The sequence below is a fragment of the Salmo salar genome, chromosome ssa07 (genome assembly GCF_905237065.1).
Source record: "Salmo salar chromosome ssa07, Ssal_v3.1, whole genome shotgun sequence".
Lineage (NCBI taxonomy): Eukaryota > Metazoa > Chordata > Actinopteri > Salmoniformes > Salmonidae > Salmo > Salmo salar.
In genome coordinates this window covers 13,483,408-13,497,411 of record NC_059448.1, presented here as the reverse complement: position 1 = coordinate 13,497,411, position 14,004 = coordinate 13,483,408, and the positions used below count along the sequence as shown (strand labels likewise).

The window sequence follows — 14,004 nt, the reverse complement described above, 5'->3', positions numbered from 1 at the left end:
CCAAACCTTCCTCAAGGCAGCCTACTCCCTGTCCGTCAATCACAAGTGGCTGGGCACCCCTCAGAAGACAGTGGAACAAGCCAGATTGGCCTATTGCCATGCAGAAAGCCAAGAGAGTCTGATAACCCAGGTAAAGAATCTACTGTGGGTCAAACCATTCCTGAACCCAGACAAGGGGTGGTTCATCCCGGACAGCTACAGATACGTTGTGGAGGAAAGAGTGGTGCGGTTCACTCTAGATGGTTTCTCCCAGGTGATGGGGAGGTTCAGGCAGTACCATGCCTCAGTGTAAAATGCATCTTCGGCAAGCTGTAGGTGGAAACATGAGGGGCCCCAAGCCCCAAAAAGTAACACATAAAGAAGACTTACACAGACACAAAGCACCCAATACCTCTTGTTTTCCTCCAAAGTTACTTTAGGAACAGGAGCTCTGTACGACTCTGGGCAGTATTGAAGAGCTACCAAACAATAGCTATAACAAAATGGCAACAGAATCACTCAGTAGAAGCACAGATAGAACAATGAGACAGATATTTCACTAGATGTTTGAATGTGAAGCATCCGCTTGGTGTTTCCACGCACTTCCAAATATGGTAGTGAGAGGAAGCCCACTGGCGGGCAGTGGGAGAAGATTGAACAAGAGGGATTTTGGCCGACATTCTGTAAATGTTCTCATCAATGAAACATTTGATCTCAATACAGTTTTCTGTTTCCAAAAGTAGAATCTGTTATAAACAGAGTGGACTAAGGTTTGTAAACTTTAACCTTTGCAAAAGTTTTTAAAAAATTGCATTTTTTTAGAAGGAGTGCAAAGGCGAATTTAGTTATTGCACATGTGCACTTCACAGAATAGGTGTTTCCTAACGAAAATATGCAGATGATGCTAGAATGCTCCAATAGGATCTTGCTAGCTCGTGCTTGGCTCTGCCCCCCTCCTTGCTTGTTCTGCCCACTATGGCTCATTTGATCCCATTGGAAATGACTGGCAGTGGTCTATCTTGGTATAGTCATAAAAATCTTTGGTAGCAGCCTTTATTTGAAAAAGTGTCTGTGAACAGCACTGGGTCTCCCCTCGACAATAGTGGCAACAAAGATAGCAATGTTCAGCATAAGGAAAACATGGAGTATCTGTACGGTCCAAACAGTCTCATTGAGCTTAGTGACGATGGGTTGGACAATGGGTCAGAGCCTAAAAGCAAGACTGGGGAAAGAAATGTTCCCAGAGCAAGCCTCAGTGCTCAGACAGGATCCAACTCTTCTACTCCAGTCACTTCTTCTTCCTCCACCCACACAGGAAGTGATGTCATAGGATGCCACCTTTCCAACAAGTCAGTTTGTCAAATTACTGCCCTGCTAGCGCTTTCCCCAGTCAAAAGTATTGTTATTGTGAAGTGGAAATGTCTAGGAGCAACAACGGCTCAACCGCGAAGTGTTAGGCCACACAAGCTCACAGAACAGGAACGCAGAATGCTGAAGCACGTAGCGCGTAAAAATGGTCTGTTCTCGGTTGCAACACTCACTACCGACTGCCTCTGGAAGCAACGTCAGCACAATAACTGTTTGTCAGGGGGTTTCATGAAATGGATTTCCATGGCCCAGCACTCACACACAAGCCTAAGATCACCATGCGCAATGCGAAGCATCGGCTGGAGTGGTGTAAAGCTTGCCGCCATTGGACTATGGAGCAGTGGATACGCGATCTCTGGAATGATTAATCACACTTCACCATCTGGCAGTCCGACACAAATCTGGGTTTGGCGGATTTTGGTGGAGGAAGAATAATGGTCTGGGGCTGTTTTCCATGGTTCGGGCTAGGCCCCTTTAGTTCCAGTTAACAGGAATGTTCAGGGTGGTATGGCTACAAGCGAAAAAATAAATTTACACACATTTTCTCCCCGAATTAAGGTCGAGTCATGCGTCCTCCGAAACATGAACCGCCTGGCCGCGCTAATAACACAGTTCAAAATGAAATATTGCTTTACTTTTCCAGACGTCACCACCACCACACACACAATTATTCCCACTCAAAATAGGAATCATTTGATTTACTTTTTTAATTAATATTGTGTCAAAGCCAGACTTCATCAAATCAAATTGATTTTTATGTACAGTATTGACACCCTTGGTAAAGATGAACAATAATGACTGTATAAAATAAATAGTTCAAATACCGAGCTATATTTTATGCTGTATATAATTTTGGGGGAAATTGTATTATTTTATATCAATACTAATTGCTGAGAGGGAGAGATTTTGTTTAACAAGTAATACTTTTTTCTCCAAAATGTAGGGGTCAAAATTATTGACACCCCTAAATATTCTTATAAAAGTAATCAAAAGTTTAGTATTTGGTCCCATATTCCTAGCACACAATGACTATATCAAACTTGTGACTCTGCAAACTTGTTGGATGCAGTTGCAATTCGTTTTGGTTGTGTTTCAGATTGTTTTGTACCTCTCACCATTACCAATAATGGTTTTGGGAGTATGATCTTTGACCCTCTGGAACTTTCTCACTCATCATTGTTCACGATTCATTCAGGACTTTCCGTAACCATGGTAGCATCCACATTCATGTAGAAGTGTTAAATTCTATTCTCATTTACAATGACAGTACAGAGTCATTATTGCTCATCTTTATCAAGAGTGGTAATAACTTCGGACGCACATTTCATACAAAGTGAAACTTTACACTAGAAGTAAAAAAAACGACTTCCCTGTGATCATATTGAAAAAAAGATGATTTAGAAGAAGTGAACTTTCTCCTACTTAGACAGCTGTTTGTTGTGTTTCAGATTTTGGAGGGGGATGAGGTGGTGCAGTGGAGCCCTACATGCTGATCAACTGTGTGAAGCTCACCAACAACACTGCTAAAATGGACAGGAGGTGCAAGGCGTGTGTGTGTGTGTGTGTGTGTGTGTGTGTGTGTGTGTGTGTGTGTGTGTGTGTGTGTGTGTGTGTGTGTGTGTGTGTGTGTGTGTGTGTGTGTGTGTGTGTGTGTGTGTGTGTGTGTGTGTGTGTGTCAGCATATATCTCAGGTGACTGTACAGCAGGGTTGACCCTGTGGTGAACACAGCAGTGTAGTGAAACACATTCAGTGACATGTGATTCCATTTCTGGAAGTGAGAATTGTGAGAACCTTTACTGACCTCACCACAGAAAACTGTTGAGATTCTGTTGAAATTCAGCCTGTACTGTATCTTCAAATCAAATCAAATTCAATGTACTGTAAATGTTTTTGTGACCCTTGAATCCACTCTCATGTATCTAGGTGTTTATCACCTAAGGTCTGCCCTCTGTTGTAGCCTACAAAAAGACTAGGAATCTCATCGTCTACATGTTTGATTTAAATTGATATTGATCTGTTTTATTTGCCTTTTGAGGCATATAGCAGGGAAGGTGGGTGTGTAATGTTGAAATGCTTCAATGGACGTTTATATGGGCTAGTTGAAGCAAAACTTACTTAGCAGAGGATGGTTTCGATCCATCAACCTCTGCGTTATGGGCCCAGCACACTTCCGCTGCGCCACTCTGCTTTCATCCACCCCAGATGAGACTCTGATGATGAGTCTCAATCACTGGTTTAGGAGGCCAGAGCCTTATCCATTAGGTCACTAGGGCACTGTTAAATAGGTAATAACTATATGAACTGAAAAAAAATCTTCATGGGAAGTTCTGAGACCTGCCCACGAAATAAGGCTTTTTTCATCCCTGTTTGCACTTCATAGCTAAAATCCAACTGGATAACATAGAATGGTTTCGATTCATCGACCTCTGTGTTATGAGCCCAGCACGTTTCCCCTGCACCACTCTGCTTCCCATGACTTCTGCTGAGGAAGGTGGCATATAGCAGGGACGGTAGGTGTGTAATGTTAACACTTCACTGGAAGTTTATATTGTATTCAATCAGATCACAGAAACTGCTACTGTGTGACTGTTTCCTTTCAGCTGTCTAAACCAAACATTGGATGGATTGTAGCTCGAATGGTTCAACCAAACAAGGAAGTAGCGTCCCATGCTCTGGTTAGATAAGCCAGTTTAGCGCCTGACATTAACAACAAACAAATGAGTCTCCAAATGATTTGTTAATTCAATGGTACCTTGTAACATATCTCTTAGTGCACCATGGCTGTATTCAATAGGCACCAAATGGAAGAAAACTGACTGAATCAGGGAGGGACTGCTTAGACTTGTCCAATAAGAAACGCTCATTTTGTTTTCTGTTGCATACATTTTTTTTTAAAATTCAGCTGTGTGCCCTAATGAATACAACCCAGGATGGCTTGTATAATATTCACTAGGTATAAGTTCATATGGTCTAGTTCAGTGCATCAGGTGACTCGCCCACCTTCTCGAGATCTTATGACTGTGATGTCACAGATGTTGCTATTAGCACTCGTGACCTGTTACAGGCTTTACTAGCTTCCTCCTTTAACAACGGTTATTTAGACAACAAGCCGCAAAATACAGTACTTACAGTTGGGGGGACTTTGCGATACCGATCAAGTTCATTTACACAATCCAAATTATTGTTTTTATTAGTTTCTGGCACCAGTTCATTTGCTTGGAGGAAAACAGGTAGAAAAGCACCTGCCTTAACAGTACATCCAAAGTGGAGGCTGCTGAGGGGAGGACGGCTCATAATAATGGCTGGAACGGAGCAAATGGAATGGCATCAAACACGTGTTTGATGTATTTGATACAATTCCACTGATTCCACTCCACCCAGTACCACGAGCCCGTCCTCCTCAATATAGGTGCCACCGACCTCCTGTGATACAAACAAGTATTCATAGGAACGTCTTTTTGTAGAAACGTACCTATCACAACATAAAAGCCATATAAAATGCCATCTTTACCAGTTGTGAAGTTGTAAATACCATGCTTTTGTTTTATTTTACCGTGCTTTTGAACTCGTTGAGAAACGCTGATTCCACAAGCTGCGTAAACCATAAAATAAAAGTACAGCTATCATGCTTGTAAACTAATTTTAGTGTCCAAAAACCATATTCATATATTTATTTTATAAATACTTCTTTGTTGTTGCATTTTTCTCAGTTGTATGTGGTAAATTCCCACTTCCCACATGGTTATGAACACAGCATTAGCCTGGCCCATGGAAACATATTATTCTTTGGTCTCATAGGACAGGGGATTCTGGGCCTCTCTCGTGAAAAGGAAAACCTGAATCCAGTGCTGGCGCAAGGATCTGGAGCCTCAGTATCGTACTGTTTATAAGGAAGTGACTAAGCGCTCCTGCAGCAGTCAGTCTGCTTATTGGTGTGTGTGAGTGTGTGGAACATTTGGAAGCATGAGGACCTTCGTGTTGTTGATGTGCCTTGCAGTGGGCTGCCTGGCTCAGGTACCTCATACGTGCAGTAAGTAAAAGAAAGAGTGTGTGTATGTGTGTGTGTGTGTGAGAGAGAGAGAGCAATTGTGTTGTAAATTGAGTAGTAAACCTAAGAGCTGCAGTGTTATGAATGCCAGCCTCCAGTCAAAGATTAGTCACTGCGTACAGTATTTCTCTGATTTAACACCTGTACTGTACAGTACTTGTACTGTAGGCAGAGCAGAGCTGGAAAAGTTGGTAGATGTTTTCTTCTATGTTTATACTGTATAGGTCCACCTTTACGGCTAAATTGTGCATTTAACACAAGAAAATTGATAAATAATTCACTTATAAAACACCTCTCCCTCTCTCAGGGTCTCCCCCTCTTCTGACCGGAGCCCTCTCCGTGGTAAGTCTGTGGTTTGTTTCTCCACAGTAGGTGGGAATACATGGCTATGGAGTTTCCATGATGATAATACCAGAAGGAATATTTTGACATATAAATATAGCTGTAAATATAAAAATATATATATTGATATCCTGTCTTGTAAAATTACAAAATCAAAAATACTAATTTGGTCACAAAAAAAGCTAAGCAAATAAAAAAGGAAAGCAAATGCTGTATTGATATGGCAATTACTACATAATTTGCTATAATAATGATATACTCTGCTATAATAATGATATAATCTGCTATAATAATGATATACTCTGCTATAATAATGATATAATCTGCTATAATAATTATATAATCTGCTATAATAATGATATAATCTGCTATAATAATGATATAATCTGCTATAATAATTATATAATCTGCTATAATAATTATATAATCTGCTATAATAATGATAAACTCTGCTATAATAATGATATAATCTGCTATAATAATGATATACTCTGCTATAATAATGATATACTCTGCTATAATGATGATATACTCTGCTATAATAATGATATAATCTGCTATAATAATGATATACTCTGCTATAATAATGATATACTCTGCTATAATAATGATATAATCTGCTATAATAATGATATACTCTGCTATAATAATGATATAATCTGCTATAATAATGATATAATCTGCTATAATAATGATATTATCTGCTATAATAATGATATACTCTGCTATAATAATGATATAATCTGCTATAATAATGATATAATCTGCTATAATAATGATATTATCTGCTATAATAATGATATACTCTGCTATAATAATGATATAATCTGCTATAATAATGATATACTCTGCTATAATAATGATATAATCTGCTATAATAATGATATACTCTGCTATAATAATGATATACTCTGCTATAATAATGATATAATCTGCTATAATAATGATATACTCAGCTATAATAATGATATAATCTGCTATAATAATGATATAATCTGCTATAATAATGATATAATCTGCTATAATAATGATATACTCTGCTATAATAATGATATAATCTGCTATAATAATGATATACTCTGCTATAATAATGATATAATCTGCTATAATAATGATATACTCTGCTATAATAATGATATACTCTGCTATAATAATGATATAATCTGCTATAATAATGATATACTCAGCTATAATAATTTTATACTCTGCTATAATAATGATATAATCTGCTATAATAATGATATACTCAGCTATAATAATTTTATACTTTGCTATAATAATCCCTGTCACACTCCTGTCCTTTCAGGCAAATGAGAAGTTTTATGCAAATGCAAAATACACCTATGATGCAATGCTGAAGCGTATCCGCTTCAAGGAGATCGGCTCTTATGAGAACAAGACATTCGGCGTTGATGCCCTTCTGCTCTTCAGAGAGGTAACAAACACTTATTCCCAACAATAACCATGTATTCACAATAACAACCATTTATTCAACATACCGGTACACAGAAATCCCAGTCATGCTAGGGCTGTCAAACCATAAAATGTTTTTAATCGAGTTAATTGCAAATTCCAAAATTTGCTCAAAGTGAGCTGTAATTTACGATTTTCATACAAAAACGTCTTAATTTTGTCTAATGTAACGGTTCGCAGAATTAGTTTTTTTGTTAGTTTTTTTTTTGGGGGGGGGGGTTAGGGCAGCTTTAGTATTGCAAATAGATTGTGGCTTCAATCAATGTAATTGTCTGCATCATTTTCAATCCCTCATATATTTCTTTAGTAAATATATGTATATAAAATATATATTTAATATATTTTCCTTTATTATTTTCACCTAACCCTACCACCCCTCCCCTAATTGGAGTAAACTATTGGACAACAACACTCAGGCTTCTACTTCCAGTTTATACATACTGTATTTTACGGACACAGTATATTTTACAATAGTTGTCTTTTGTTTGTTTTTAGTCCCACACTTCAGCTAACTTCAACCCCTCCCATCTATCTCTGAAGAACATCCAGTTTTGATTTCTATTTGTCATTTATTTTTCAACTGTGCTGTGATGTTTCACAAAAGTTCTGAATCTTTCTATTCTCATAGTTTCCAAAACAGCATGGAATACAATTAAGTATGGGAGGAGTACTAATTGAAGAAGTGGCAGAAACCAAACTATTGGGAGTGCAGCTAGACAACTGCTTATCATGGTCGTCTCAAATAACTAATCTATGTAAAAAAAAAAAACATATTAAAACAGCATGCATAATCAGAAGGATAGCTAAATATTTACAAGGAAAAATTCTTAAGCAAATAACACAAGTATTAATTGAGAGTCAAGTGAACTACTGTTCTGTGGTCTGGGGAAATGCATCATCAAGTGAAGTTAGGAAGCTGCAGATTGCACAGAACAAAGCAGCAAGGATTGTTTTACGGTGGAGATATGGTTCTTCTGTTGCAGTCATGCGCAATGTTCTTGGTTGGTCATCATCAAAAACATGCTTATTTTATTTCATAATATACATAATTTAAAACGGCCAAGTTCTATTCACAACGGTATTCAGTTGGTAAGAGACAGACATTCCGTAAATACTAGGCATAGATTGTCCACCATCTATGCGTTATCCAGACAGAAAAGAGAAATTTCGATTTAGAGCAATAAAGAAATTGAATAAATTAACTGAGCAAACCAGAAACCTTTCAATATATAAATTTAAACATTATTTTAAAACCATTTAAATATAATACATAGAAATGTTGTGGGACTATAGGAGATTAAGAATCAATATTTTTTAGATTGAGTATTCATTGGGTTATTATGTTAGTATATTATGTATGTTTGTAATAGTGTGTTATATGTGAAAATGTGTTCGTATTATAAATTGTATTTTAATGTTTAAGGACTCTTGGAAGATTAATCCAAATGGGGACTAAAAGAGATTACAAATCAAATCAAATCTACAGATTGTAAATTAAAGATAAAACATTTTTGCTAAGAGTATTATTATATTATTGTTCGATTGATTATGACTTTTTAAATCACCCAGCAATGCTATTTGCAGAGTTAGCTCCAGGTAAATGTTGCAATTCTAACATCATATAAACCAGCTTTTCCTCCGACTTCTTCCAGGGTGTCATGTATACGATTAACCACAGGAACAAAACCTGTAAGAAGGAGAGGCTGAAGAGGGAGGACTTCCACCCTATGGAGATCCCTGCCGATGCTGCTCTGCTGGGCCAGGTGATCTTAGGGAGCTCCTCTGGTCCAGGACAAGGTCTGCTGGTCAACACCTGGTATGGAGAAGTTGCAACCCCAAGTGGTAAGGAAATGGACAAGGCATGCAGTTTGTTAAATGTTTGCCTTTTATTTGTGGCCTTCCTCTCTCCGAGGAATACCAAGAAACATTCCTAACAACAATTTGTTGCATGGCAATTCAGTTTTGTGATTCTGTTATCAATCACATTTCTACTCACTGATTGTGGCTTTCTGACTGTGGATCAATTTTATCTCCAGGTGAAGACAAGTGGATGAGTACCTTCACTGAGTTTGGGTGCATACCTGTCAGCTCTACATACTACACGGACAAGACCGGCTGGATACTTACAACGTTAGTGTGTCTATTATTGGGCAGTGAATTAAATATGACAGTTTTTGTATATATAGTACCAGTCAAAGATTTGGACACACCTACTCATTCAAGGGTTTTCTTTATTTGTACTATTTTCTACATTGTAGAATAATAGTGAAGACATCAAAACTATGAAATAACACATTTGGAATCATGTAGTAACCAAAAAAGTGTTAAACAAATGAACATATATTTTATATTTGAGATTCTTCAAAGTAGCCACCCTTTGCCTTGATGACAGCTTTGCACACTCTTGGTATTCTCTCAACCAGCTTCATGAGGTAGTCACCTGGAATGCATTTCACTTAACAGGTGTGCATTGTTAAAAGTTAATTTGTGGAATTTCTTTCCTTCTTAATGCGTTTGAGCCAATAAGTTGTGTTGTGACAAGGTAGGGGTGGTATACAGAAGATAGCCCTATTTGGTAAAGGACCAAGTCCATATTATGACAAGAACAACTCAAATAAGCAAAGAGAAACGACAGTTCATCATCACTTTAAGACATGAAGGTAAGTCAATATGGAAAATTTCAACAACTTTGAAAGTTTCTTCGAGTGCAGCAAAAACCATCAAGGGCTATGATGAAACAGGCTCTCATGAGGACCGCCAAAGGAAACGAAGACCCAGAGTTACCTCTGCTGCAGAGAAGTTCATTAGAGTTACCAGCCTCAGAAATTGCAGCCCAAATAAATGCTTCACAGAGTTCAAGGAATAGACACATCTCAACTGTTCAGAAGAGACTGCATGAATCAGGCCATTATGGTCGAATTGCTGTTGAGAAACCACTACTAAAGGACACCAATAATAAGAAGAGACTGGCTTGGGCCAAGAAACACGAGTAATGGACATTAGACCGGTGGAAATCTGTCCTTTGGTCTGATGAGTCAAAATGTGAGATTTTTGATTCCAACCGCCATGTCTTTGTGAGACGCAGAGTAGGTGAACGGAGGATCTCCGCATGTGTGGTTTCCACCGTGAAGCATGGAGGAAGAGGTCTGATGGTGTGGGGTGCTGTGCTGGTGACACTGTATGATTTATTTTGAATTAAAGGCACACTCAACCAGCATAGGTACCACAGCATTCTGCAGCGATACGCCATCCCATCTGGTTTGCGCTTAGTGGGACTATCATTTGTTTTTCAACAGGACAATGACCCATAACACACCTCCAGGCTGTGTAAGGGCTATTTGACCAAGGAGAGTGATGGTGCTGCATCAGATGACCTGGCCTCCACAATCACCCGACCTCAACCCAATTGAGATGGTTAGGGATGAGTTGGACCGCAGAGTAAAGGAAAAGCAGCCAGCAAGTGTTCAGCATATGTGGGAACTTGATTTGTTTAACACTTTTTTTGGTTACTACATGATTCCATATGTGTTATTTTATAGTTTCAATGTCTTCACTATTATTCTGCAATGTAGAAAATAGTAAAACTAAAGAAAAACCCTTCAATGAGTGGTGTGGTCTGTCCAAACTTCTGTCTGGTACTATATATATATATATTCACATATGTGTGTATTGTCATATTTGACATCAATACGTGGTCTATGTAGTCTTTGTTTCATATCCTCATTCTGAGAAACTTCCTCAGTCCATTATGTGTTCCTGAAAGCAATCAAAAGAATGTCTTAATTCGCTTGTGTGATACTTATGGAAACATAGAATCCATCATTTCATAATAATAAAAGTGTTATGAATTATTAACACTTAACTACCCTCAAGCATGGATTTGACTGTTGTTAAATCTACAGATATCCATTATGTTATAATTATATAATCTTTTCATTTTTTTACTCACAGCTTCTTCAACATTGTTGTTGGGATCACGGACCCCCAGGAGTTCTTCCCTCCTAAATTCTGTCAGGACGCTAAACTGGATGAGACTGCAGAGGCTGCCAACTTCTACAGCATTTTCAAAAACCTTACAAAATATTCCTGAAGGACATTGTCTTTCATTCTCTTATGAGAATTTTACACAACTATTGCTTCTTTTTAGCCTGAGATAAAAAGCTTATTTTTTTTATTAATTCATAAATATAAAAACGGACTGTGTTAGTGTAGGAAAAAGGGGTAAAACACAAGTTACAAAAAAAATCTAGTACTGACCATGTTACAAGTCAGTTGCACTGAGCATTATATGTAAACATTACCATCGCAAACGTTAATTTCTTTCCTTACTACATATGGGCCTTGGAAATGTGTACTTGCATTGTGAACTGTCCTTCTGAATAACCTATTTTCAAAGGCAAGTCTACAGTCCGGGTTAGGGTTTGGCCGGGGTAGACCGTCATTGTAAATAAGAATTTGTTCTTAACTGAATTGCCTAGTTAAATAAAGGTAAAATCAAATCAAATACCGTAATTGTTTCATAGTATAGTGGACAGCTAGCACTTCACAAGACCTCTTCATATTACGTAGACATAGAAGTAAAAGTCCAGATAAGAGACTCGGTCAGTTGTTTCAAGAAATGACTTATTTATTACGTTCACATCTCATTCATGTCAAAACTATACTCACTCCCTGACTAAGGTGCAATATGGAACAACAGACAGACTTCAACAACCAACCAGCTACTGTGCTACAGGACGGGTTAACGTGGTAGCAGTAATATGTCACTCCCCTTAGCTCCTCCACCTCCTGCACTCCCACATTGGCAGCCATCCACCGTGGCTCCCAGCCTTCTTTTTCCAACCACAACATCCTGGCATCAGGGTCATCGTCTGAAAACCGGAGGTGAGACCCAGAGTTCCTCAACGCTTCCATGTACTGCTTTAGCACCTGGCTGGCCTTGGCTCCCCATTCCCTAGACTGTAGCAAGGTATCTATGGTGCACTTGTCTAGAATGAGGTCCAGGCTCTCAGAACCAAGTCCAGCTTAGAGGAAGGGTTCTGAGGTTGCATGGCTTTGGTTGCTCTGTGTTCCTCCATTAGGCGCACAGCAATAGGGGAGATGTCAGCACAGGTCATCTGCACTGGCCAGGGAGAGTCTTTGTGTATGCAGGGTCGTAGGCCAGAGGAACCACAGCCCATGTCGAGGACGCTTAGTAAGGCATCCGAGTTGGGAATGTGGCATGGGCAGGATGAAGTGCCGGATTGAGTCAAAATCAAAGAACCATTCAAAGGTCTAGCTTTTGTTTTCTGTAGAATCGGTCCCATGTTGCTTTTTCGTCCATGTTGTTGATAAGTTAGTAGGGACAGAAAGGTGAATGTCAGGGAGAAACCCAAAACATACTGGCGGTATTATATAATTCTCATAATGTCAGTTTATAAACCCTTAAAGCAGGGTTTCCCTACCACTACACAGCCGATTCAAATAACCAACTCATCATCGAGCTTTGATTATTTGAATCAGCTGTGTAGTGCTAGGGCAAAAAACAAAATGTGCATTGGGGGCAGGACCGGGTTTGGGAAACACTGCCTTAAAGGGGCAATCTAAGTTGCTTCATCCATTGTTGGACTTTTGAATTAATGAAATGTGCCCATTGATTCTTGAAGGATCATTTATAAATGCCTCATGAGCTTAGTTCAACTGTTGTACCCCATCAGAACCCAAAATATAAGCTTGTTTCACTCCAATGTTTGTAAAGTAAATGTAAACAAACACTATATAGCCTCAAAACATGGTTAAAACTATTGTCACGAATTCCCTGCAGGTAACTATTATCTCACAACCCTTTCAAGTTGCACACTTCTCTCCCTACCAGAGCAGGAAAGTCTAGGGAAGGGGTGTCAAACTCATTCGATGGTGGGCCAAGTGACTGCAGGTTTTTTGTTTTTCCTTTCAATTAAGACCTAGACAACCAGGTGAGGGGAGTTCCTTACTAATTAGTAACCTTAATTAATCAATCAAGTACAAAGGTGGTGCGAAAACCTGTAGACACTCAGCCCTCCTGTGGAATACATTTGGCACGTGGTCTAGGGGTAACATAAACCAGCCTCTCAAACACTCTCTGGCCTGTGTGACCTGGGCCCTGATTGGTTGCTAAGAGGCACATTGTTTGGGGGCAGGTCACCTGACAGCTCTTCTGACTGTGCAGCTCTTCTGACTGACTTTCTCAACAGAAATAGCTGAATAGATAGCAGGTAAGCTAGATAACAGTATTTAGCTAGTAGCCAGAGGTCAAATGGAATGTGTTAGCGTCTAGGTTGCATCAACTTATTTTACGAAACAGAAAGAAATGGAGACATACTTGTTAGACTGGGTTGGTGTCTCACGTGATGTTATGATTCATTTCCCTAACCTCCTTGGCTAGATTGTCAGTATGTTTAAAATCTCACTGCTCCTGTAGCTACATACTGTGTGCGCAGTGGTGGACGGCTGCGCATGCGTCAACCAATGAAAACAAGTATGCAGTACTGTGGAGGCACTTCTATATACGCTGTTTTCGATACACACACACACACATATATATATATAGTTGAAGTCAGAAGTTTACATACACCTTAGCCAAATACATTTAAACTCAGTTCTTCACAATTCCTGACATTTAACCCTAGTAAAAATTCCCTGTCGTAGGTCAGTTAGGATCACCATTTTATTTTAAGAATGTGAAATGTCAGAGCACTAGTGGAGAGAATTATTTCTTTCAGCTTTTATTTCTTTCATCACATTCCCAGTGGGTCAGAAGTTTACATACACTCAA

At 38.8% G+C, this 14,004-nt stretch overlaps 1 protein-coding gene across 1 annotated transcript; it reads left to right on the top strand.

The window, feature by feature from the left end:
- Positions 1–5,128: 5,128 nt before the first annotated feature.
- Positions 5,129–11,715, top strand: LOC106608597 (ependymin). Its single transcript, XM_014206628.2, has 6 exons — positions 5,129–5,378; positions 5,704–5,738; positions 7,045–7,173; positions 8,864–9,053; positions 9,248–9,341; positions 11,163–11,715. Exons 1-6 carry the CDS (start codon positions 5,312–5,314, stop codon positions 11,299–11,301), a joined length of 654 nt encoding a protein of 217 aa, XP_014062103.1. The 5' UTR covers positions 5,129–5,311; the 3' UTR covers positions 11,302–11,715.
- The last annotated feature ends 2,289 nt before the right edge of the window (positions 11,716–14,004 follow it).

What these genes read in the sequence shown, in the direction of transcription:
- LOC106608597 (XM_014206628.2), top strand. Translation starts at nt 5,312, where the DNA reads ATGAGGACCTTCGTGTTGTTGATGTGCCTTGCAGTGGGCTGCCTGGCT. An exon ending in CCCTTCTGCTCTTCAGAGAG is followed by an intron (nt 7,174 to 8,863) that starts GTAACAAACACT and finishes GACTTCTTCCAG; the next exon opens with GGTGTCATGTATACGATTAA. An exon ending in AGAAGTTGCAACCCCAAGTG is followed by an intron (nt 9,054 to 9,247) that starts GTAAGGAAATGG and finishes TTTTATCTCCAG; the next exon opens with GTGAAGACAAGTGGATGAGT.